At 36.8% G+C, this 23447-nt stretch overlaps 1 protein-coding gene across 8 annotated transcripts in view; it reads left to right on the forward strand.

Annotated features, from left to right (window-relative positions):
- SAP130 (Sin3A associated protein 130) overlaps positions 1-23447 on the forward strand; it is a 132672-nt gene that overhangs the window by 75496 nt on the left and 33729 nt on the right. For 4 of the 8 annotated variants that reach the window (XM_077153435.1, XM_077153433.1, XM_077153431.1 and 1 more), the window contains 2 exons: positions 296-473; positions 7432-7536. In XM_077153435.1, coding sequence (XP_077009550.1) covers positions 296-473; positions 7432-7536 — 283 coding nt within the window. The remainder of the gene's footprint in view (positions 1-295; positions 474-7431; positions 7537-23447) is intronic. The other 4 variants (XM_077153434.1, XM_077153432.1, XM_077153437.1 and 1 more) reach the window with 3 other exon arrangements.

A 23447-nucleotide genomic window follows, 5' to 3' on the forward strand; every position in this document is an offset into this window, starting at 1 on the left:
TTTTCTCTCATCTCTACAATAGCAATAATAAAATGTAAAATAATAAGTAAGATATTGGGCTAGAGACTTTGTGTTGTGTGTCTTGTCTCAGTTGTTAGTGAATGTAGATCAAAAAAAAAAACTAGGAGTCCAGATCATGTATCAATAAGCTTAATGACCTCTTCTGCGTTGCCTTCCGTTTTTAGACAGTCATAACGTTGATACTGCATTGCCAGGAGTCTAATCATTTTTATTCACATGTAGTGTTTCTTCCATGTCCCACTTATTGTTCTTTCCTACCCCTCCCTTCCTTCAGCAGTGGTGTTGGCGGATGGAGCCACCATCGTAGCCAACCCTATTAGCAGTACATTCAGTGCTGCTCCAGCGGCCACAACTGTGGTGCAGACCCATAGCCAGAGTGCCAGCACCAACGCCCCAGCCCAGGGCTCATCCCCCCGGCCAAGTATACTACGGAAGAAACCTGCCACAGATGGGTGAGTAGGCCCCGTAGTGCCAAAGACACCTCCAGTTCTGGACATCCAGTGCAGTGGCGAAATCTAATCTCTCATCTTCTGTGGCATTTTTAATTTTTCTCCAAGATAACTTGACCAAGGGATTGTTCCATAGAGTCTTGCCAACATAGACTATAGGATGTTATGAATCCATGAGTCAGTGGGATATCAATTTATAAGCAGTTGTTGCATGCTACTTTAGGAGTTTTCTCTCTCTCTGGGGATTTAATCCTAGAGCCCTTAAAGTATCTTGTAATGAACTCCTCAGGCTTGTCTAGTAGGTACATTTATGTGTACCACATGTTTTTTTCTCATCACCCAGCAAGAAAATTGTCAAGTATATTGAGACTCATATTTAATTTCAATTTGTGTTTTGTGTTGTTATGTAAGTCTCTGAAGTGGTGGGTCATTTAGGAAGGTATGTGCTAATCTGTGAAACTTAAAAATTTTGGTGGTAGATGATGCACAGTCACATTTTAGAGAGCAGAGTTTCCAGCATTCAGCTGAGCTGATAGCTCAGCATCCAAAGGTTAAAGCCTAGGGCAGACTTACCTGTGCAGGACCAGGGCCCATAACAGGTTGTCAGATGGACATTCTGAGAATTACCCCATCCAGAGTCTATCCATGTCATTTGTAACTACTTTGTAAAGAAGATCTTCTAAGGATCAATCAGGCCATGGTGAGTTAACCTTATTAATAAAAACACAAGGCAACACATGCTAGTTAAGATGGCAGATTGAACATAACATGTCTAAATTTCTTTCCCTCTCAAAACCCTGTAGAACTTCAGTAAAGAAGTTTTTGTTTTGTTTATTTTTAAGATTATTAACACACAAGGAAAGGGAAGAACAAGAAAGGGCATACAGTAGCAACAAAACTTTGGAAACTGGCAAATTAAGTAGCAGGTGATGGATGCTTAGCCATGAGAGCATTGGACGCTAGGCCTCCACATGGAAGAATCTTCCAGAGGACCAAGAACAGGCAGAACAGAGGTGAAAAAAGTGGGTATGCTCCTTTATGGAGTGGCTGAAAGCTGTTTAAGAAGCAGTAAGAATCTGTTCTCTATCTACTTGTTGAAGTGTACTATGAAAATCATTGCTTTTTCTTTCTTTTCTTTGTGTGTATGTTATATTTAACAATTTTAAAAAGTCTAAAAAAAAAAAAAAGAAGCAGGAGAGCCCCCAGTCTCACTCCCCACCCACACAGTGGGGCCCCCACCCCTCCCCAGTCCAGCAGAGCCTGCAGGTATGACCTCTGCACATGGGCAACTGGGGCAAGCCAGCACAAGGGGGCCAATGGCACAAGTAGTGCCAGAGATATAGATTAAGAGAGCAACCATGCATGGAATGCTGAGACTTCCCAGGCCCTTTCCCCTTTTAAGTACTAGAACCCTGGCCATTGAATGTGATTCTTTGAACTTACCTTCTAGGGAATCTCTCCAGTCCAAGGGGAAAAATATAAAGGTACTGACACTAGGGGTTCCTTCAGGATATGGCCCTTGTGAAATCACCTTACAGGGACAAGCCCTTCCACAGCTCAGAGCTTCTATGCAGTTTGTTGTCCCTGGCTCTTAATCGTGAGCCTGCAATCCAGGATAATCAGTTATCTAGTTACCCTCTAGCAATAAATATAGCAACCAAATGAACATACCAAAAAAAGAACCTTGGAAGATGCAGAGGCTAGGCAGGGAAAATAACAAACAAGAAGAGCAAACAAAAAACTATGCATCATCTCTTCAGAAAAATAAAAATTGCATCCATAAAGCAGGAACACAGTGCTGTACGAGAGGAACATTTGCAGAACAAAAAATCATGTCCTGAAATTAAAAATCCAATAGAAAAGTTAGAACATAAAGTTGAGGAAATCTCAGACATAGAGCTAAAACACAAAAAGATAGAAGAGAAAAGAAAATACGAGAAACTGTTTCAGGAACTCCAACAGTAAAGAAGTCAGAGAACAGCGTGTTGGGATTCATTAACAAAATAATTCACAAAAAAGTTATCAGAACTGCACGGTGTGAAGTTTCCTGATTTAAAAACCCACTGAAAGTTCAGCACATGAGGGTAGCCCAACACTGGGGATCTGATTAATTCCACCGCATGGACTGTTTAGGAGTGGTTGAGATGGGAAAGTTTATGTTGTATAAATATGTGTGCACAATTAAAAAGAAAGAGCAACTAAAGAGACAGTGACAATTAAATGCAAAGCACAGTATTTGACTGAATCAAGTAATGGAGGGGAAAAGGCCCAAAAGGACATTATTGGGACGTGTGAAGAAATTATAGACTGCTTTACATCAGTGTTAAAGTTCTTGAACTTTATAGCTGTTCTTAAGATGATTACGAGTGAAAATCCTTGTTTTTAGGAAACATACCTGGAAATATTATTTGTATAAGGCTGTATAACATACTCTCAGATGTTTATAAAATTGATAGATAAATAAGCAGAAAGATAAATACATGGAGTGATGATGGATAGAGTGATACAGCAAATATGGTAGAATGATAAAATTGAATCTGGGTATCTGAGGAAGGGGTATGTTGAATTGCTCGGTATGGGTCTTGTGTTATTTTTGCAGTTTTCCCGTGAGTTTGGAATTATTTCAAAATAAAAAGTTTTGGGTAGTGGGGAGCTCAGCACAGTGGATGTAAATAAACCCACACCAGGGTACAAAATACCGAAATTTCACAGCAGTAGTGACAAAAATATCTGTTCCTTTCTTCCGTACTTCATTAACTCCTGAAACCTTCTGCTGTGCCGTGTTAATCCACAACCTGTCCTCATCCGAGTCCCCTCTGTCCTTATCTCTTTGAACATGACTTCTTGCTTTAACTGAAAGCCGGTGCTTCTTCTGGGCCTTGACATTCCCTGCTGCTCTCTCCAAACAGGCGCTGTCTTTAGATTTCATAATATTCTCCATTGCGAAAGAAGTTGCACATGGCTAAATTATTCCAAACATACTTTACAAGTTTTCTAATAACCCAACTGAGTATCAGTTTTAAAGTTAAAGTCAATTATACTTAAATTAAAATTCTGTTCCTTAGTCTAAGTGCTCAGTGACCCCATATGGCTAGTGACTGTCCTGTTCAATAAGGAGCTAGCAGCTTGATCAGATTCAGGTTTGATTTGGAGGGCGGTGTTTGGAATGTCTGTCAGAAGGCACACGCTATCTGCTTGTCTTGCCTGATGGTAGCATTCCCATCTTTGATATAAACAGAAGTGATTCTCCAGCACCCTGTCTTCTGGTCACATGAACGCTTCTCTTCCCTCTATGTACTTCGGCAGCCCCCGTCCACAAGCATGAGTTCATGTCCAGTCTCCAGTGTCCTGTGCCCTGCCTGTCTCCTTCCACTCCATTCACTCCAATAGTACAGCATGTCCCACTGGGAACCATCAATCCATTGATTCTACCACCTTCTTAATTTCCTTTTCACCGCCTTTGATGACTTTTTCCTCTGTTTTCCCCTATTCAGATTCTGTGATCAGTTATAATCACTTCCTTGCCTATAGCCTCAACTTCTTGCCCCTCCTTACCATGTCAGAAGCTTTAGTCAAATCCAACTTTCTGTATAAGTTGTGCTTGCAGTTGTACAGCAAAATGTGGCAGGGAGTCACAACCACATTGACTGGTCTACTTGGTCTCCCAAACTTCTGCTGGAACCTCATTGCTGACCAATAGTCTGAGTGTACTTTCCTAAACTACTCACCTAGGCAACAGGTCTACATCTTTCCCTTGCAAGATCCCATACCTGCTACCCCATTTTTACTATTAGCTGGGGAACTTGCTTCTTACTTTTTTGAGAAAATAGAGACAATCAAAAGAAAACTTGCACAAACTCTAGCTGTAACATCTGCTTACCTGCCAGCATCTGTCCCCCCAAATCTTGCCACTGTTGCATAGGTAACTCTCTGGGCTCCACTCCAGGCACATACTCTCATCCTTTCTTGCCTTTTCAAGGGCAGTGGTCCAGCTTCTGTCCCTCTCTCTTTTTCATCATTAGTTTTTTCTAACTATTGAATTAGTCACATAAAAAGTATAAACATGCTGTCATGTCTTCTATCTAAAAAAAATCCTTCTTGGTCCCTCTTTCCTCTACCATCTACCACTTTTTTTTATATGCTCCTTTTTGCAAAGAACATAAAATAGTTGTATATATTTGCAATCTCTAATTTTTCCAGTCTCCCTTTTTCACTTTCACTGAAGTATAGAAAACTTTACAGATAGTGTGTGCAAAGTGTGTGAATACTTTACAGATAGTGTGTGAATTAGCACAAAGTAAACCTGGTGTGTACCCACACTATATAAGTCAAGAAAAATAACATTACCAGCAGCTTTCCCCAGCTGATAACTGTTAAATGATTTGTTTTGCCCCTTTCTGAACTTTCTGAACCATGTGTTAGACTTTTCTTTTTGGTGTGTGTCTGAGTTCCTAAATCTACTTTTTAAAGATTTATTCTCGTTTTTGCTTGTGATAATTTATTTTCATTGCTAGCTAAAATACCGTTCTGTAACTATACCACAGTTCATTTGTGCTTCTCTTGATGGGTATTTGGGTTGTTTCTAGTATTGGCTATCATGTCACCCTGGAAATTTTTGTGCATGACTTTCACTGCATGCATATGTTTGTTTTTTACCAGTAAGATGATACCCTGGGCCATAGGGCATCAATATAATATGTTCAGTAGCAACACATAGTGCCAGCAGTGTTTACAGGTGATTACACTGATTCACACTTTAGCTAGCATCGAGAATTATTGCTTCATTCTTATCAACACATTTTTTATTGTCCATCTTTTTGGTCGTTCTGTGGGTTTATAGTGATATTATCTCATTGGGCTTTCTTATTTGGGGCTTTTATTTTTATTTATTTATTTTTGGGGGCAGGGCCTAAGAAAGTATCTTGATTGTTTTTGTTGTTTTACTTTTTTACTGTGGGAAATTTTTTAATTAAAAATTTGAACATAAGGGGTGCAAGGGTAGTTCAGTGGTAGAATTCTCACCTGGGGAGACCCAGGTTCAGTTCCTGGCTGTTGCAATTCCCGAAAAAACAAACATAAAAATTCAACAAATGGTGCTGCAATAATGAGATACTCACATGGAGAAAGAATGAAAGGTGCCCCCCGCCATACAGCATACAAGAAAAAAATCTGAATCTAGGAATATATACCCATCACCCAGAGTCAGTTATCAGCTTCTCATCTGTCTCTTGGCCAATTTTGTCTTATCTACATGCCTACCTACCCCCTTCCATCGTATTGTTTTGAAGCAGATGCCAAAGGTCATATCATTTCATTTGTATATATTTCAGCGTGTACCTACTGAATGATACATATTTTAAGAAATTAACAGTAACAGCTCCATCATTAAATGCCCAGTCATTGTTAAATTTCCCTTTGTCTTCAGTGTATCTAATTTATTTTGTTTTATATTATCATTTGAATCAGTATTCTGATAAGGTGTTCACATTGTGATATGTCTCTTGAAACTTAAGTATGGATTTCCTCCTTTCTTTTTTCCCTTGCAATTTGTTTGTTGAAGACATTGTCTTTTGTCCTAAAGAACTCTCCCTTTCTTCTCTGGATTTTGCTGATTGCTTCTGCATAGTGTAATTTCACTTGTTCTTCTCTGTACTCCACATTTTCTGTAATTCGTAGTTAAATATAAAGGCTTAATTAGTTCACTTTTTTTTTAAGTCTTTTACCAGGAGACATGATATCTGGTGCTCTCCTCTGTTGAAATGTTAGCAGCCCTGATCATCAAAATCCAGATCCATTACTTATTAGAAGTTGCAAAGTGCCTTATTCTCGTCCTTACCATTTCTCTCAAATCCACGCTTGTCTGGCATTTGCTCCACCACTCTCCCAAAACAAAGCACCCGTAACTTCCACGTTGCTAAGACCAGTGGTTAGTTCTCAGTCTTAGCCTTGCTTTGCCTGTCTCTTGCGTGGCACATTTGATGACTTACTCCCTTTTCCCTTTGTTAAACTTCTTTCACTTGGCTTCGAGGAATAGTTCATCTCTGAATAAATGCACAGACATAATATCTTGTTTTACCAAGTCCGCTATAGAAGGTACCACAAACTTGTTGGCTTAACAATAGGAAATTATTGTTTAATGTTCTTAGAGGTTAGAATTACGAAAGCAAGGTGCTGACAGGCCCTGCTTTCTCCAAAGTCTGTGGTATTCTGGAGGTGGCTTGCCTGCAATTCTTGACATTCTTTGGCTTGTAGATGCATCTCTGCCTCTATCACATGGTAGTCTATCTTTTCTCCTCCTCTAGCTTGTATTTTCATGTCCAAACTTCCTTTGCTTATAAGTACTCCAGGTTTATGGATTACAGCCCACCTTGGTTCGTTTGGTCTTACCTTAACAGGTTCTTCACAGGTTTTGTTTACAAATGAGTCTCTACCCACAGGACCAGAGGAGGTTAGGATGTGAACATGTATCATGTCAGGAATGATCCAGTCAACATGTAATAATGTTGTAAAAACTTAATATGAATTTAAGTTTTAATGTGACTATATTAGGAAGATAGAGGAAGGAAAGGAAAGGTGTTGGTATGTAAGAGAGTGGAATGTTCATCTACTCTAATACAGAGCCAGTAGTGAAGTCTCAAATTAAGTAATCAAAAGGTCACAGATGTATGCATAATATTAAGTATAAAGGAGATATGGCATACTAAAAGCAAAGTTGTGTCCTGGAGGGAGGCTGGCAGGAAATCTTTGAATGCTCTATTGTGTTCAACGCCTTTTCATTCTGTTTGGCTTTTTAAATAATGTGCATGTAACTCTTTGATAAAATTAACTTTTAACAAAAAACATAGCCAGTGCAGTGCTTTTATTTTGCTATACGTCTGGCTGGTGAATGAATGTCTTTTACTTCTTTATCCTTTAACACCCTTGGAATGCTGTTCTCTGGGTTTGTCTCTGTCTCTTCCAGAATGGCCGTTCGGAAAACTCTCATTCCTCCTCAGCCTCCTGACGTGGCCGGCCCTCGAGTGGAGAGCTCTCTGCGGAGCACATCCGGGTCACCCAGGCCTGCGGGGTGAGGCCAGCAGTTCTCATGGCACCACTGCTTTTGACTGCTTGTAGCTGGGAAGGGAATAGTCAGGCACATGTGACTTATTTCACATAATTTGCCTATGTGCATCTTTTTTAAACCCACTCTTGTTATCTGACCTGGGCACATTTCTCAACACCTTTGACCCTCAGTTACATAGTTTATGAAATGGGCGTGTGATGAGGTCTACCTCATAGAATTCTAGTGACTTTAAGTGAAATGATCACTTCAAAGCCTTTAGAACAGAGCCCGACTCATAGTAAACACCCAGTAATTATTGCTATCAAAAATAGCATCATAACAAAGCTAATGCATGCTTTTGCTTTATGCTTTATCTTCTTAATTCCAGAAGTAATATTATTTTGGAAAACAAATCATAAATATAAAAATATTTAAAGTATAAAGTGAAAGTTATTGTCCTGTTCTCCATCCACCTTGCCAATCCTATTTTCCCCAGAGATATTGATTATAAACAGTTTGGGCAAGTGTCTTTTCACATCTTTTCTACATATACTTGAAGAGTCATTGATAGATTCTTAAAAACAGAATCTTGCTGCATAGATTATTCTGAATCTTCTATATTTTAATGTTAAAACTTGAGCTTAGTGTATTTTCATCCACTTCTTCATAAAATTTTCTTCAAGAACGAAGTGATAAAATGCCTTCTGGTTACCAGGTATCATTTTAGGCTCTGGGAGTATAGCAACAACTAAAACAGGCAAAGCGTGTTCTCTTAAAGCTTGTTTTTTGATAGATGTAGAGAAATAATAAATATAATAAAAATAAAGAATTGTAAAGTGGATATAAAGTTATGGGAGGGTAAGGCAGTGATTTATAGGGTGAAGAAAAAGTTTCTCTGAGCCAAGGTTGAACCAGCTATGTACTCCCTGATGTTAGAATGTGCAAAGAAGAGGAAAGAATAGGGAAAAAGACTCTGATACAGGAGTGTGTGCAGCCCCCTTGCTTTGTACCTTAAGGCAGAACCATAAAAATGATGGCACAAGCTGAAAATGTACAGCACAGTCAGTCAGAAAAATGGTGATTGTCCTGTGACATTTGAAAACTTTTGTTAAATGAATTATATATTTGAATGTAGTTTAAAGGGAAATTTTTGGTTGTAATATGTTGCTAGAATAAAAATTTTAAAAACAAAACAGAATAGTACTGTGCAACACAGTGAACTGTACTATAAACGATGGACTGTAGTTAATAATACAGTTAGAAAATGTTCTTTCATGAATTGTAACAAATGTAACACAAAAATACAAGGTGTTAGTATATGAGAACTCTGTATTTTCTGCATTATTTTTCTGAAAACTTGCAACTTCTCTAATTAAAAAAACAAAAACTTGTCAAAATATTAAAAACCTGATTGATTTTAGGTCATAGGGTAATGAAAAAGAATAGCAAAGCTAATATTTAGTACAGTATATAGATTATTAGAAACTGAGAAAATATTTTCTTTGTAAGAACTTGAGCAGTTGGAATGTTGCTTGCTTTCTTCTTTTCATATAATTTATGATACAGAGCAAGCTTGTTTTCTACATCTTGGTGAATTGTTCCAGTCTCCTAAGTTTGGATCCACTTCCAGCATTTTATCCTTGGGGTTTTCAATGTCATAAAATATCTCTTAAGAGTGAAGCAGAGAAGTTAAGTAGATAGTTGGATATAAAATTCTAGTGTATATATAATTCTGGAGTTGAAGATAGAGGTCAGTGTTGGTGGTATAGATTTAGAAATTGTAAGTGTATTTTGTTATTTACAGCCATGAGATTGGAAAAGATCCATTGACAGTGAATTAAATAGAGAATAAAAGTGGCCCAAGGACCAAGCTGTAGGACACAACCATTGTTTGAAGTAAATGACACACCAGGCAAGGAGGCTGTACTGCTGTACTCTAATGGTCCTCGGTGTGTTGATGCTATAAGTAGTCCTTGGGTTATTGTACTGTAATAAAACAATAACAATAGCCAGTTGTCCTTTCCTTTCAACCTGTAGACAGAGCTCTCTTCAGTAACTCTTATAGGGGTCATCTAATGGTGACAAACTCCCCCAGCTTTTTATTCTCACCCTCATTTTTTTTTAAACATCTTTTTTCATTTTGAAAAATAACGAATCTACAAAAAAGCAATAAATTTCCAAGTACATTTTTGCCCTCATTTTTGAAAGACAGTTTTGCTGGGTATAGAATTCTTGGTTGGCAGGTTTTTGCTTGTAGCACTTTAAGTATGTCATCCCGCTGCCTTCTTGCTTTCATGATTTTCAGTGAGAAATCAGCACTTAATCTTATTGAGTCTCTCTTATACATGACACTTTTCTTCTCTCTTGCAACTCTCAGAATTCTCTATCATTGGCTTTTGGAGTTTGCTGAAATGTGGATATATTTAGGTTTATCCTGTGTGGAGTTCATTGAGCATCTTGGATGTGTATATTCATGTTTTTAATTAAATTTGGGAAATTTACTGCCATTATTTCATTGAATATTCTCAGCCCCTTTCTCTCTTCTACTTTAGGACTCTCACAATGTATAAATTGATGTCTTGTGATGGTGTCCCACGGGTCCCTCAGGCTTTGTTCGCTTTTCTTCATTCTTTCTTCTTTTTCTTCCTAAATGATTTCAGTTGTCTTATCTTCCAGTTCACTGATTCATTCTTCTTCCAGCCCCAGTCTGCTGTGGAACCTTTATAGAGTTTGTAATTTCTGTTACTATAGACTTCAGCTCAGTTTGTGTCCTTTTCATAATTTTCATCTATTTAATGGTCTCTTTGTGCTCCCATCCTATTGCTGATTTCTTTTAGTTCTTTGTCCATGTTTTCCTTTAGCTCTTTGAGCATTTGGGGGACCGTTTTTAAAAAGTATATGTCTGGTATGTCCCAGGTCTGGTTCTCCTTATTGATGATTTTACAAAATTCTTTAAAATCCTCATCAAATAATTACAGTGTCTGATTCATCTCATTCAAGTTGTGATTTTCCTGGATCTTGGTGCATGATGAATGATTTTCTTTTTGAACTTGGACATTTTAGGTATTATGTTATGAAACTCTGAAACTTACATCTCATATTTTAGTAGGTCTCCTTTCACTGCCCATGAGGGGAAGCAGGAGCAGAGCCTCATTACTGAGAGAATGAAAGTTGAGATTAGCTATTTGGCCTCTGGTGACACCCAGAGGGGTGGGGTTTCTTGTTACTATTGGATGGATATGAAAGTCCTGGTGCCCCATTTGGCCTTCTGTGACACTGCTCCAGGGTGTATGTGTGTGTGTGTGTGATGGGGGTGGTGGTGACAAAAGAGGTTGAGGCACCTTGGCAAAATGGAAATCTAGACCCTCCATAGCCTTTGCTAGAGGGGTTAGGGGTAGAGCCACAGTTGTTTCTGTGGTATTCTGGAGTATTATGGTTATTGTCTGAAAGTTTTCTGTCTTGTCAGGTTGCCTCTTTCTTGGTTATTTGGCTACAGAGAACAGAGCTTTCTTAGGGGTTAGGGGTAGAGCTACAGTTGTTTCTGTGGTATTCTGGAGTATTATGGTTATTGTCTGAAAGTTTTCTGTCTTGTCAGGTTGCTTCTTTCTTGGTTATTTGGCTACAGAGAACAGAACAGGTCTTTTGCCTGTGCCTATGGGCATATCTGGGTTGCTGGCTTCTCCAAAAGCCAGTCTGCAACATAAGAGAACAAATGAGGACCCAGGAAATTCACACTGTATTGTTCCTTGGGACACTAGGTCCTTAACTGGTCTGTCTTCTCTTCTTATTTACATATAGTGTTTTGACATAAAGTATTTTATATATGTTGCTCATGGTTCTTACCTGTGCATAGCAAGAGGTTTAGGGAAGAGTACGTCTGCTCTATCTTTCCAGGAACAGAAGTCCTCCCCCTCTTTTTTTTTTTTTTTTAATATTTTTATTGAGAAATCTTCACACACACACATTCTATACATCGTGTACAATCAATGGCTTGTGGTGTCATCATGTAGTTGTGTATTCATCATGATGATATGTCTTAGAGCATTTGCATCACTTCAGAAAAAGAAATAAAAAGAAAAAATTCATACGTACCATATACCTTACCCCTCCCTCTCGTTGACCACTAGTTTTTCCATCTAACCAATTTATTTTACCGTTTGTCCCCCTATTCTTTATTTTTTTTTACTCATCTGTCCATACCCTGGATATAAGGAGTATCAGACATAACAAGGTTTTCACAATCATACAGTCACATATTAAACATTATATCTTTATACAGTCATCTTCAAGAATCAAGGCTACTGGAAGCCAGCTCAACAGTTTCAGGTACTTCCCTCCACCCAGTCCAATACACTGTGAACTAAGAAGGGGTTATCTATATAATGCGTAAGAATAACCTCCAGGATAACCTCTCGACTCTGTTTGAAATCTCTCAGCCATGGAAACTTTGTTTTTTCTCATTTCTCTTTTCCCCCTTTTGGTCAAGAAGGCTTTCCCAATCCCTTGATGCTCGATCTCGGGTCACCTTGGGATTTCTGTCCCACATTGCCAGGGAGATTTACACCCCTGGGAGTCACCTCCCTCACTCTTAGATGACAGAATGACCAGGAAAATTCTTCATTGGAAATTATTTTTCCTTACAAATGCTAAGGTATTATTTTATTGCCTTCTATCTAACTTTTTTATAGTTGAAAACATACTGATCTTTATATCTGTACTGATCTTTATATCTGACTGGTTTATTAATTTTAAAAAATCTTCTCTTTCATTTTACTGTCTGTTCTCTCCATTTTTAGGAGATACCTTCAACTTTGTCTTATACCCTTCCCTTGTTAAGTCTTCCCATTTCAAATATGAGCAATTTAAAATATGCAGAAAAATAGAATAATAACGATCAAATAGATTTAATTGCATTAACATTTTGACTTCATCTGGTTTTGGCCTTGGCAAACTGCAGAGTTTCACTTCTGAATACTTTCTTGTGTATTTCTAAAACCATAATCCAAGCACCATTATTATTATCCATAACAAAATTAATAATTCCTTAGTTTTTTATACTTGTCAATCCATATTCAAAGTTCCCTACTTTTCTTAAAATATCTCTTGTAATTAAGATTCACTCATTAAATTTGGTTATTTTGTCCTTTTGTATTGAGATATATTTCACATATCATAAAACTCACACTTTGAAGTATACGGTTCATTGGTTTTTTTAGTATATTCATAGTGTTGTACCACTGTCTAATTCTGAAACATTTTCTTCACCGCCCAAAAGAAACCCGCACCTACTAGTAGTCACTCTTCAGTCTTCCCTCCACCCAGCTCCCCCAAATCCCTGGCATCCATTAATCTTTTTATCTCTGTGAGTTTGAATATTCTGAACATTCCATATAAATGGAATCATACAATATGTAACCTTTTGTGTCTGACTTCTTTCACTGAGCATAATGTTTTCAGGGTTTTACTATGTTATAGTATGTGTCAGTATTTCATTCCTTTTCATGGCTAAGTTATATTTCATTATATATAGATGTACCATATGTTCTTTACTCACTCATCACTTGATGAACATTTGGTTTATTTCCACTTTTGGGCTATTGCGAATAATGCTGTTACTAAAAAATTTGTGTAAATGTTTTTGCATGGACACGTTTTCAATTCTTTTGGTATGTGCTTAGGAGTAGAACTGCTAGATCATATAGTAACTCTGTTTAGCAGTATGAGGAACGGCCAGACTTGTTTTCCAAAGTGGCTATACCACAAGGGTTCAAGTTTTTCTGCATCCACTGGTCGTGAAATGGTATCAATTGTGCTTTGGTTTGCATTTTTGAAATGACTAATGATATTGAACATCTTTTCACATGCTTGTTGGCCATTTGTTTATCTTCTTTGCAAAAATGCCTATTCAAATTCTATGTCTTCTTATTGAGTTTTAAGAGTTCTTTATATATTTTGAGTAGAAGTCCCTATCATATAAAACCTGTCCTGGTTTGCTAGCTGCCAGAATCCTATATACTGGAAATGGAATGGCTTTTAAAAAGGGGAATTTAGTAAGTTGCTAGTTTACAGTTCTAAGGCCGAGAAAATATCCCAATTAAAGCAAGTCTATAGAAATGTCCCATCAAAGGCATCCAGGAAAAGATACCTTGGTTCAACAAGGCCAGTGAAGTTCAGGGTCTCTCTCTGTAGTGAGAAGGGGGCACATGGTGAACACAGGGTTTCTCTCTCAGCTGGAAAGGCACGTGGCAAATACGGCTTCATTTGCTAGCTTTCTCTCCTGGCTTCCTGTTTCATGAAGCTCCCCAGGCCAGGAGGCATTTTGCTTCTTCATCTCCAAAGGTTGCTGGCTGGTGGACTCTGCTTCGTGGTGCTACATCATTCTCTGCTCTTCTGAATCTCTCATTCTCCAAAATGTTTCCTCTTATACGACTTCAGAAACTTATCAAGACCAAATGACACACCTCTACCTAATCCAGCCTAACAACCACTCTTGATTAAATCACATCTCCAGGGAGATGGTCTGATTACAGTTTCAGGCATTCAGTACTGGATAGGAATTAGAAAAAACAGCTGCCTTTACAAAATGGGATTAGGATTAAACCATGGCTTTTCTAGGATACATACATGATTTCAAACCTGCACATAACCTTTTCAGCATTTTCATCTAGTCTGTGGATTGTCTTTTTGCTCTCTTGATGATATCATTTAAAACACAGATGTTTTTATTTTAATGAAGTCCTGTTTATTAACTGTTTCTTTCATTGCTTGTTCTTTTGGCATCATTTCTCAGAAATTATTGCCTAACTCAATGTCTTATATTTTCGAAGTGTTCTACACTGTTAGTTGTTAGATTTAGTTGTATGACCTATTTTGTGATAATTTTTATATATGATATGAAGTAGGAGATCCACAATCATTCTTTTGCAGGTGGATACCACTTGTCACAGTATCATTTGTTGAAAAGACTATTCTTCCCCAGTAATTGTTTTGGCAAAGTGATCATAAATGGGAGGATTTATTTCTCAACTCTCAATTCTGTTCCATTGATATGACATACATGTCTTTTATTAGCCCAGTACCATGCAGTCTTGATTACTGTAGCTTTGTTGTAAGTTTTTATATCAGGATATTTGAGTCTCCCATATTCTTCTCTTTCAAGATTATTTTGGCCATTTTGGGTCCTTAGCATTTCTGTATAATCTTTAAGATCCACTTGTCAGTTTCTGCAACAAAGGCAGTTGTTTTGTTTTTGTTTTATTTAACACGGTACACCCTTCCATTTATTTAGGTTTTCTGTGATTTCTTTTAACAATTTCTTGTAGTTTTCGTTGTATAGTCTTTGTCTCTTTAGTTAAATTTATTCCTAAATATTTTATTCTTTTGGTTGCAGTTGTAAATGGAACTTTTTCTTGATTCCCCCCTCAGATTGTTCATTACTAGTGTATAGAAACACTACAGATTTTTGATTGCTGATCTTGTAACCTGCCACTTTGCTGTACTCATTTATTAGCTCTGGTACTTTTGCTATGAATTTTGGGGGGGTTTTGACATACAGTATCATATCATCTGCAAACAGTGAGAGTTTTACTTCTTCCTTTCCAATTTAGATACTTTGTGTTTCTTTTTCTTGTTTAATTGCTCTGGCTGGAACTTCCAACACAATGATGAATAACAGTGGTGATAGTGGACATCCTTGTCTTGTTCCTGATCTTAGGGAGAAAGTTTTCAGTTTTTCCCCATTGAGGATGATGTTAACTGTGGATTTTTCATATACTCCCTTTATCATATTGAGGAAGTTCCCTTCTATTCCTATTCTTTGAAGTGTTTTCAAGAAGAAAGGATGTTGAATTTTGTCAAATGCCTTTTCTGCATCAGTCAAGATGATCATGTGGTTTTTCTGCTTTGATTTGTTGATACATTAATTGATTTTCTTATGTTGAACCATCCTTGCATACCTGGGATGAATCCTACTTGATTATGGTGTATAATTCTTTTAATGTGCTGCTGGATTTGATTTGCAAGAATTTTGTTGAGGATTTGCATCTATATTCATTAGAGATTGGTCTGTAGTTTTCTTTTTTGGTAAAATCTTCGTCTGGCTTTGATATGAGGGTGATGTTGGCTTCATACAATGAGTTAGGTAGTTTTCCTTCCTCTTCAATTTTTTTTTAAGAGTTTGAGCAGAATTGGTACTAATTCTTTCTTGAATGTTTGGTAGAATTCACATGTGAAGCCATCTGGTCATGGACTTTTCTTTCTTGGAAGCTTCGTAATCACTGATTCAGTTTCTTTGATTGTGATTGGTTTGTTGAGGTCGTCTGTTTATTCTCCAGTCATTGTTGGTTGTTCATGCCTTTCTAGGAAGTTGCCCATTTCATCTACATTGTTGAATTTATTAGCTTAAAGTTGTTCATAGTATCCTCTCATTACTTCCTTTATTTCTGTGGAGTCAGTGGTTATGTCTCCTCTTCCATTTCTGATCTTATTTATTTGCATCCTCTCTCTTCTTTTTTTTGTCAATCTTGCTAAGGGTCCATCAGTCCTATTGATTTTCTCAACGAACCAACTTCTGGTTTTGTTGATTTTCTTGTTTTCATGTTCTCAATTTCATTTATTTCTGCTCTGATCTTCATTATTTCTTTCCTTTGCTTGCTTTGGGGTTAGTTTGCTGTTCTTTCTCTAGTTCTTCCAAGTGGACAGTTAATTCCTTGATTTTTGCTCTTTCTTCTTTTTTGATATAGACATTTAGGGCAATAAATTTCCCTCTTAGCACTGCCTTTGCTGCATCCCATAAATTTTGATATGTTCTGTTTTCATTTTCATTTGCCTCGAGATATTTACTGATTTCTCTTGTAATTTCTTCCTTGACCCACTGATTCTTTAAGAGTGTGTTGCTGAGTGCGGACAACCAAAGCAATAGGCTGAGCCCCCAATCTTTGGGTTTGTTCATATGAAACTTAAACTCACAAAAGATAGGTCAGGCCTACTCAAAATTAGGCCTAAGAGTCACCCCCGAGAGAACCTCTTTTGTTGCTCAGATGTGGCCTCTCTGAGCCCAGCCAACACAACAAGCAGACTCACTGCCCTCCCCCTGTCTACGTGCGACATGACTCCCAGGGGTGTGGACCTTCCTGGCAATATGGGACAGAAATCCTAAAGTAAGCTGAGACTCAGCATCAAGGGATTGAGAAAACCTTCTCGACCAAAAGGAGGACGAGCGAAATGAGACAAAAAAAGTGTCAATGGCTGAGAGATTCCAAACAGAGCCGAGAGATTATCCTGGGGGTTATTTTTACATATTAAATAGATATCACCTTGTTAGTCAAGATGTAATGAAGAGGCTGGAGGGAACTGCCTGAAAATGTAGAGCTGTGTTCCAGTAGCCATGTTTCTAGAACATGATTGCATAATGATACAGCTTTCACAATGTGACTGTGTGATTGTGAGAACCTTGTGTCTGATGCTCCTTTTATCTACCTTATCAACAGATGAGTAAAACATATGGAATTAAAGTAAATAACAGGGGGAACAAGTGTTAAAATAAATTTAGATTGAAATGTTAGTGATCAATGAAAAGGAGAGATAAGGGGTATGGTATATATGAATTTTTTTCTGTTGTCTTTTTATATCTTTTTCTGAATTGATGCAAGTGTTCCAAGAAATGATCATGATGATGAATATGCAACTATGTGATGATATTGTGAATTACTGATTATATATGTAGAATGGAATGATCGTCAGTTAAGAATGTTTGCATTTGTTGTTATATATATTTTTTTAATTTAAAAAAAATAAAAAGTGTGTTGCTGAGCCTCCCTATGTTTGTGAATTTTCTGGCCCTCTGCCTATTACTGATTTCCAACTTCATTCCTTTATGATCTGAGAAAGTGTTTGTATGATTTCAATCTTTTTAAATTTATTGAGATTTGCTTTGTGACCCAGCATGTGGTCTATCCTTGAGAATGGTCCATGAACACTTGAGAAAAAGGTGTATCCTGCTGTTGTGGGGTGTCATGTTCTGTAAATGTCTGTCAAGTCTAGCTCATTTATTGTATTATTCAACTTCTCTGTTTATTTGTCCATTTATTGATCCAGTTGACATTTTAATAGAGATTGCATTCAATCTCTAGATCAGTGGGATAGTATTACCATGTTAATGATATTTATTGTCTTCCTGTCTATGAACATGGAACATCTTTGCATTTACTTAGGCCTGTACTTTCTTTCAGTGTACTCTATAATATTCAGTGTACAAGTCTAACACTTATTTTTAAAATTCATTTCTCAATATTTTATTCTTTATATTGCTATTATAAATGGAATTATTTAATTAATACCGCTTTCAGAATGTTAATTGCTGGCTTATAGAAATACCGTTGATGTTTGTATACTAATCTTGTATCCTGCAGTATTTGCTAAACTTGTTTAGCAAAGTTTTAATCGTGTTTTAGTTCTAATAGGTTTTTTTGGTTTTGGATTCTTTAAGATGTTCTATATACATGATTATGTCATTTGTAAAGAGATGTAGTTTTACTTCTTCCTTTCCAATTCGGATGTTGCTTACTTATTTTTCTTGCATGATAACCCAGAATAGAACCTCCACTGCAAACTTAAACTGAATTGGCAAGAGACAACATCCTTGTCCTGTTGAGTATCTTATGGGGAAACTTTGATGCTTTCAAGATAAAGTATGATGTTATTTTTGGGGGGCTTTTACATCACCTTTATCAGTTGAGCAACTTCCCGCCTATTCCTAGTTTGTTGACTGTTTTTAATGTGAAAGTATGTGGGTTTATTTCTGATTCTTTTTCTGCATCTGTTGAAATGATCATGCGTTTTAGTCCTTTCTGTTGATATGGTATATTACATTGATTAATTCTCATGTTTTGAACCAACCTTGTATTAATAGGATAAATCACACTTGGGGATGATGTGTACTAATTTTTATATGTTGCTAGATTGGGTTTGCTAGTAATTTGTTTAGGATTATTTTCTCTATAACTGTAGCTGATATTGGTCTTAGTTTCTTTACTTGGGTTGTCTTTCTCTTCTTTTGATATCAGGATACAACTGACTTTATAGAATGCATTTGGAAATGTTTCTTTTCAAGTGTTTTTTAAAGAGTTTGTGAAGAATTATTTTTAATTCTTCTCTGTATATTTTAACACTTTAAACAGTGAATCCTTCTGGTACTGGGCTTTAATAGGAAGTTTTTTACTCATTTTCTTTACTTTTAATTCATATTTCCTTTTTCTTCTTGCATTTCTTTCTGTACTTTGTTTTTAATTTGCTCATTTCATCTACATTATCTCATTTCTTAGCATACAGTTATATGTAGTATTTTCTTTCTGTTTCTATAAGATTGGTAATAATGTTCCCACTATAATTCCTGGTTTTGTTAATGTGAATCTTCTCTCATTTATTCTTGGTCTGTCTAGCTAAAGATTTATCAATGTTTTTGATTTTTTCAAAGAATCCGTTTTTTATTTAATTGATTTCCTCTCCTGTTTTCTATTCTCTGTTCCATTTATTTCCCTTCTATTCTTTATTGTTTCCTTCCTTTTTATTGCTTCAGATTTAGTTTACCCTCCTTTTTCCAGTGTCATAACATACAAAGTTCTTTTTTTAATGTAGGTTTTACAACTATAAGCATTGCTTTAGCTGCATCCCATAGGATTTTGGTACATTTTGTTTTCAAAATGGTTATTTATCCAAGAAGGGATATCTACATAATACATAAGAATAACCTCAGGATAACTTTTCTACTCTGAAATCTCCCAGCCACTGAAACTTCTGTTTCATTTCTCTCTTCCCCTTTTTGGTCAAGAAGACTTTCTCAGTCCGATGATGCCAGGTCCTGGCTCATCCCAAGAGTACTGTCCAATGTTGCCAGGCAGATTTACACCCCTGGGAGTCATGTCCCATATGGGGAGGAGGCAGTGAGTTCACCTGCCAAGTCAGCTTAGAGAGTCCACATTTGAGCATGCACTAAGTTCTCTGGGGGTGACTCTTAGGCATAACTAATATCAGAGTTTTGAGGTCCAAGTGAGACATACAAAGTGCTTTGTAAAATGCTGATCTAATATTTGTGGGCTCAGCTCCTATGTAAAGCACTGTATTACGTACCCCCTGATTTGGAATATTAGGATTAGGGGGTTGAAAAAATATTAGCTTTAGAATGAAGGGGAACAATCAAGAGTGTTCCCTGTGTGCTGGCATGATATGTATAATGTTTCCAATTCAATCAACCCCTTAAGGTAGAATCCTGCTGGAGGACCATTTGCCCAAAGTTGCACTGGTATATTCCCCAGACCCCATAGGCACGTGGAATTCCTCCTAATACAAACGGCAAGCTGAAAACAAAATGAGTTGAGGAAGGTTTCTTTGGGTGGATCATGGAGGGCTGAGCGATGGTGGATCGCTAACCTTTGGAGCTGCTTGATATAGAACAACCTCAGAACTGTCCAGATGCCTGGGTCCCTGTGGCAGCCTCGTTGCAGTCAGATGCAGGGTTGTTTTCCAGGGCCCTACCCTCAGTGTCCTTGGAAATCATCCCAGAGAGTGAGAGCATTTCCAGCAAGGCTGACTGTCTCCTCAGGGCCTGGAAGTTGAGCGTGTTCCAGAGGGAAGAATGGCACCTCATGCTGCCCTGCCTGGTCCCTAGAAAAAAAAAAAAAAAAAAAAAAAAATGGTTATTTATGAGTATGTCTTTTAATTCCCACTTATTTTTTAATTTCCCAAATTTATTCCATTAATGATTTCTAATTTCATTTCATTGTGTTAGAGTGCATACTTTGATTGCAATCCCTTTAAATTTTTAAACTTTGCTTTTTGTCCTTGTATGTGGACAAACATTGCAGTGAATGTTCCATGTGCATTTGAAAAGAGTGTGTATTCTATTATTTTTAGAATATCCTATAGATTTCTGCCAGGTCTAGTTTGTAGTGTTGTTCTAGAGTCTTCTGTTTCCTTGTTAATCTAAGTAGTTATTCTAGCCATCATTAAATTGGGGGTTTGAAATCTCCAACTATTGTTGAATTGTTGTTCCTCCCTTAAATTCTGTTAGTTTTTCTTCATATATATTGGGGCTCTTTTGTTAGGTGCATATATGTTCAAGCGCTTATCTTCTTTTTTTTAATATTTTTATTCTAAATTAATAATCATACAAACATTCTTGACATACGTTCATTTTTAAAATGTTTTTTAATTGTTCATTATAACAGATATACAAAGGAAAGAAAGAAAAAGCAATGATTTTCAAAGTACACTTCAACAAGTAGTCACAGAACAGATTTTAGAGTTTGGTATAGGTTGCCCTTCCACTATTTCAGATTTTTCCTTCTGGCTGCTCTAAAACGCTGGAGGCTAGAGGAAATATATTATTTCTTTTTTTGTGAAAAATGACATATATACAAAAAAAAAAGCAGTAAATTTCAAAGCACATCACAACAATTAATTGTAGAACAGATTTCAGAGTTTAGTATGAGTTACAATTCTATAATTTTAGGTTTTTACTTCTAGCTGCTCTAGCCAATTGATTTTATGTGTGTGTATATATATATTTGTATTATAAACAACAAACGGACATACCACCTTTCTTGGCATACAAACATTCTTGACATGGTTACAATCAGTGGCTCACAATATCATCACACAGCTGTGTATTCTTCACCATGATCAATTTTTTTGAACCTTTGCATCTTTCCAGCAAAAAAAAGTAAAAAGAAAAAACTCGAACATGCCACACATCTTTCTACTCCCTTTCATTGACCACTAGTATTTCAATCTATTCAATTTACTTTAACCTTTCTTCCCCTATCATTTGTTTATTTTTTTTACCCATATTTTTTATTCATCTGTCCATGCCGTAGATAAAAGGAGTATCAGACACAAGGTTTTCACAATCACATAGTCACATTGCAAAATCTGTATCATTATACAATTATCTTCAAGACACATAGCTACTGGAACACAGCTCTACAGTTTCAGGCACTTCCCTCTAGCCACTCTAATACAACATAAACTAAAAAGGGGGATATCTATATAATGCGTAAGAATAACCTCCAAGATAGACTCTCTGTTCTGTTTGAAATCTCTCAGTCACTGACACTTTATTTTATCTCGTTCCTCTCTTCCCCCTTTTGGTCAAGAAGATTTTCTCAATCCCTTGATGCTGAGTCCCAGCTCATTCTAAGATTTCTGTACCATGCTGCCAGAAGGTTTACACCCCTGGGAGTCATGTCCCACGTGGCGGGGGGAGGCAGTGGGTTCACTGTCTGTGTTGGCTTAGAGAGAGGTCCTGACTGAGCAACAAAAGAAGTTCTCTGGGGGTGACTCTTAGGCCTAATTTTATGTAGGCTTAGGATATCCTTTGTGGGAGTAAGTTTCACAGGAACAAACTCCTAGATTGACAGCTTGGCCTATTGATTGGTTGTCCCCACTGCTTGCGAGAATATTAGGAATTCAAAGGGGGAAGTTGAATTTTCCCCCTTTCTTACCATTCTCCCAAGGAGACTTTGCAAATACTTCTTTATTCATTGTTCAAATCACTCTGGGATTTACTGGGACATCACACTAACCTGGACAAACCTACGAAATCTCATGCCCTATTCAAGGTTCCATGTACTTACGGTGTTCAATTAAACTGTCCATATAAGTTAAATTAGAAAGTGCAGTAGTCAGAATATAAATTTTGTACCAAATAAACATTTCTTGCTTTAATCTTTTGAATTGAACTTTTTAGCATTATAAAATGTCATTCTTTGTCCATTGTAATAATTTTTGTTTTAAAGTCTATTTGTCTGACAGTAATACAGCCACTCTAATTACTACGCAAACTAACCAGAAATTAGTTTGCCTAATATATCTTTTTCCATCATCTTGCTTTCAACCTATTTGTGTCTCTTGTAGATCATGTTTTTTATTCATTGTTCCAATTTCTGCCTTTTGCTTAAGACATAATTTTTTAAAAGGGAGAGGCATTGTCTAAATAAAGGAGATGATCAACATACGTATCAGTGAGTATATTGGATTGATAAGACATAGAATCTTTGTCATCCTGTCAGATTACTCAGATGGTTAAAAACCTTTTATAACTTCTCAGTAAAAGCGGACAAATAATCCAAGAAAACATTGTCATTTTAACAGAATGAAAACCAAATTCTATTTTTGTATGAAGACACATCTGATAAGAAAACTATTAAAAATCTTATAAAACTATAAAATCTTGGTCAACCTTAACCAGAACCAAAAAAATTCGCTTCCTACAAGACTTCTGCAACTTTCTATATACATCCATTTTGTCCTACACATTCCTGTTTCTCATTCTGTAACAATCAGTTATTCTACTTTAGGGGAAAAAGTCTTTTTCCTTAATGAAAACACTTCCTGCATACTTTACATACTTTAATTACCAAAAAAGATTTTGAAATCAATCTTGAAGCCAACATCCTACAAAACACAGTTTTTTTTTTTTTTTTGGTTTTTCTTCTTCGTGAAAAATAATATATATATATAAAAGCAATAAATTCCAAAGCACATCACAACAATTAGTTGTAGAACAGACTTCAGAGTTTGGTATGGGTTACAGTTCCAGAATTTTAGGTTTTTATTTTTAGCTGCTCTAAGATGTTGAAGACTAAAGGAAATATAGTGATTCAGCAGTCATACTCGTTTGTTAAACCTTATCTTCTCTGTATAACTCCACCATCACCTTTGACCTTTCTCCCACTCTTTAGGGGTATTTGGGCTATTCCCAAATAACTTTTTCTTGTTGGAAGGGACTGTCAATAATATAGAATAGGAGAATGGAACTAATTGATGTTCTAGAGAGGCAGACCCCTCTGCATTTCAAGAACTTATCTGGTCCAGGGACCCATCTAGAGGTTGTAGGTTTCTGGAAAATTACCTTAGTGCCTGAAACCTTTGAAGAATCT

This window comes from Tamandua tetradactyla, chromosome 3 (assembly GCF_023851605.1).
Source record: "Tamandua tetradactyla isolate mTamTet1 chromosome 3, mTamTet1.pri, whole genome shotgun sequence".
NCBI classification, from domain to species: domain Eukaryota; kingdom Metazoa; phylum Chordata; class Mammalia; order Pilosa; family Myrmecophagidae; genus Tamandua; species Tamandua tetradactyla.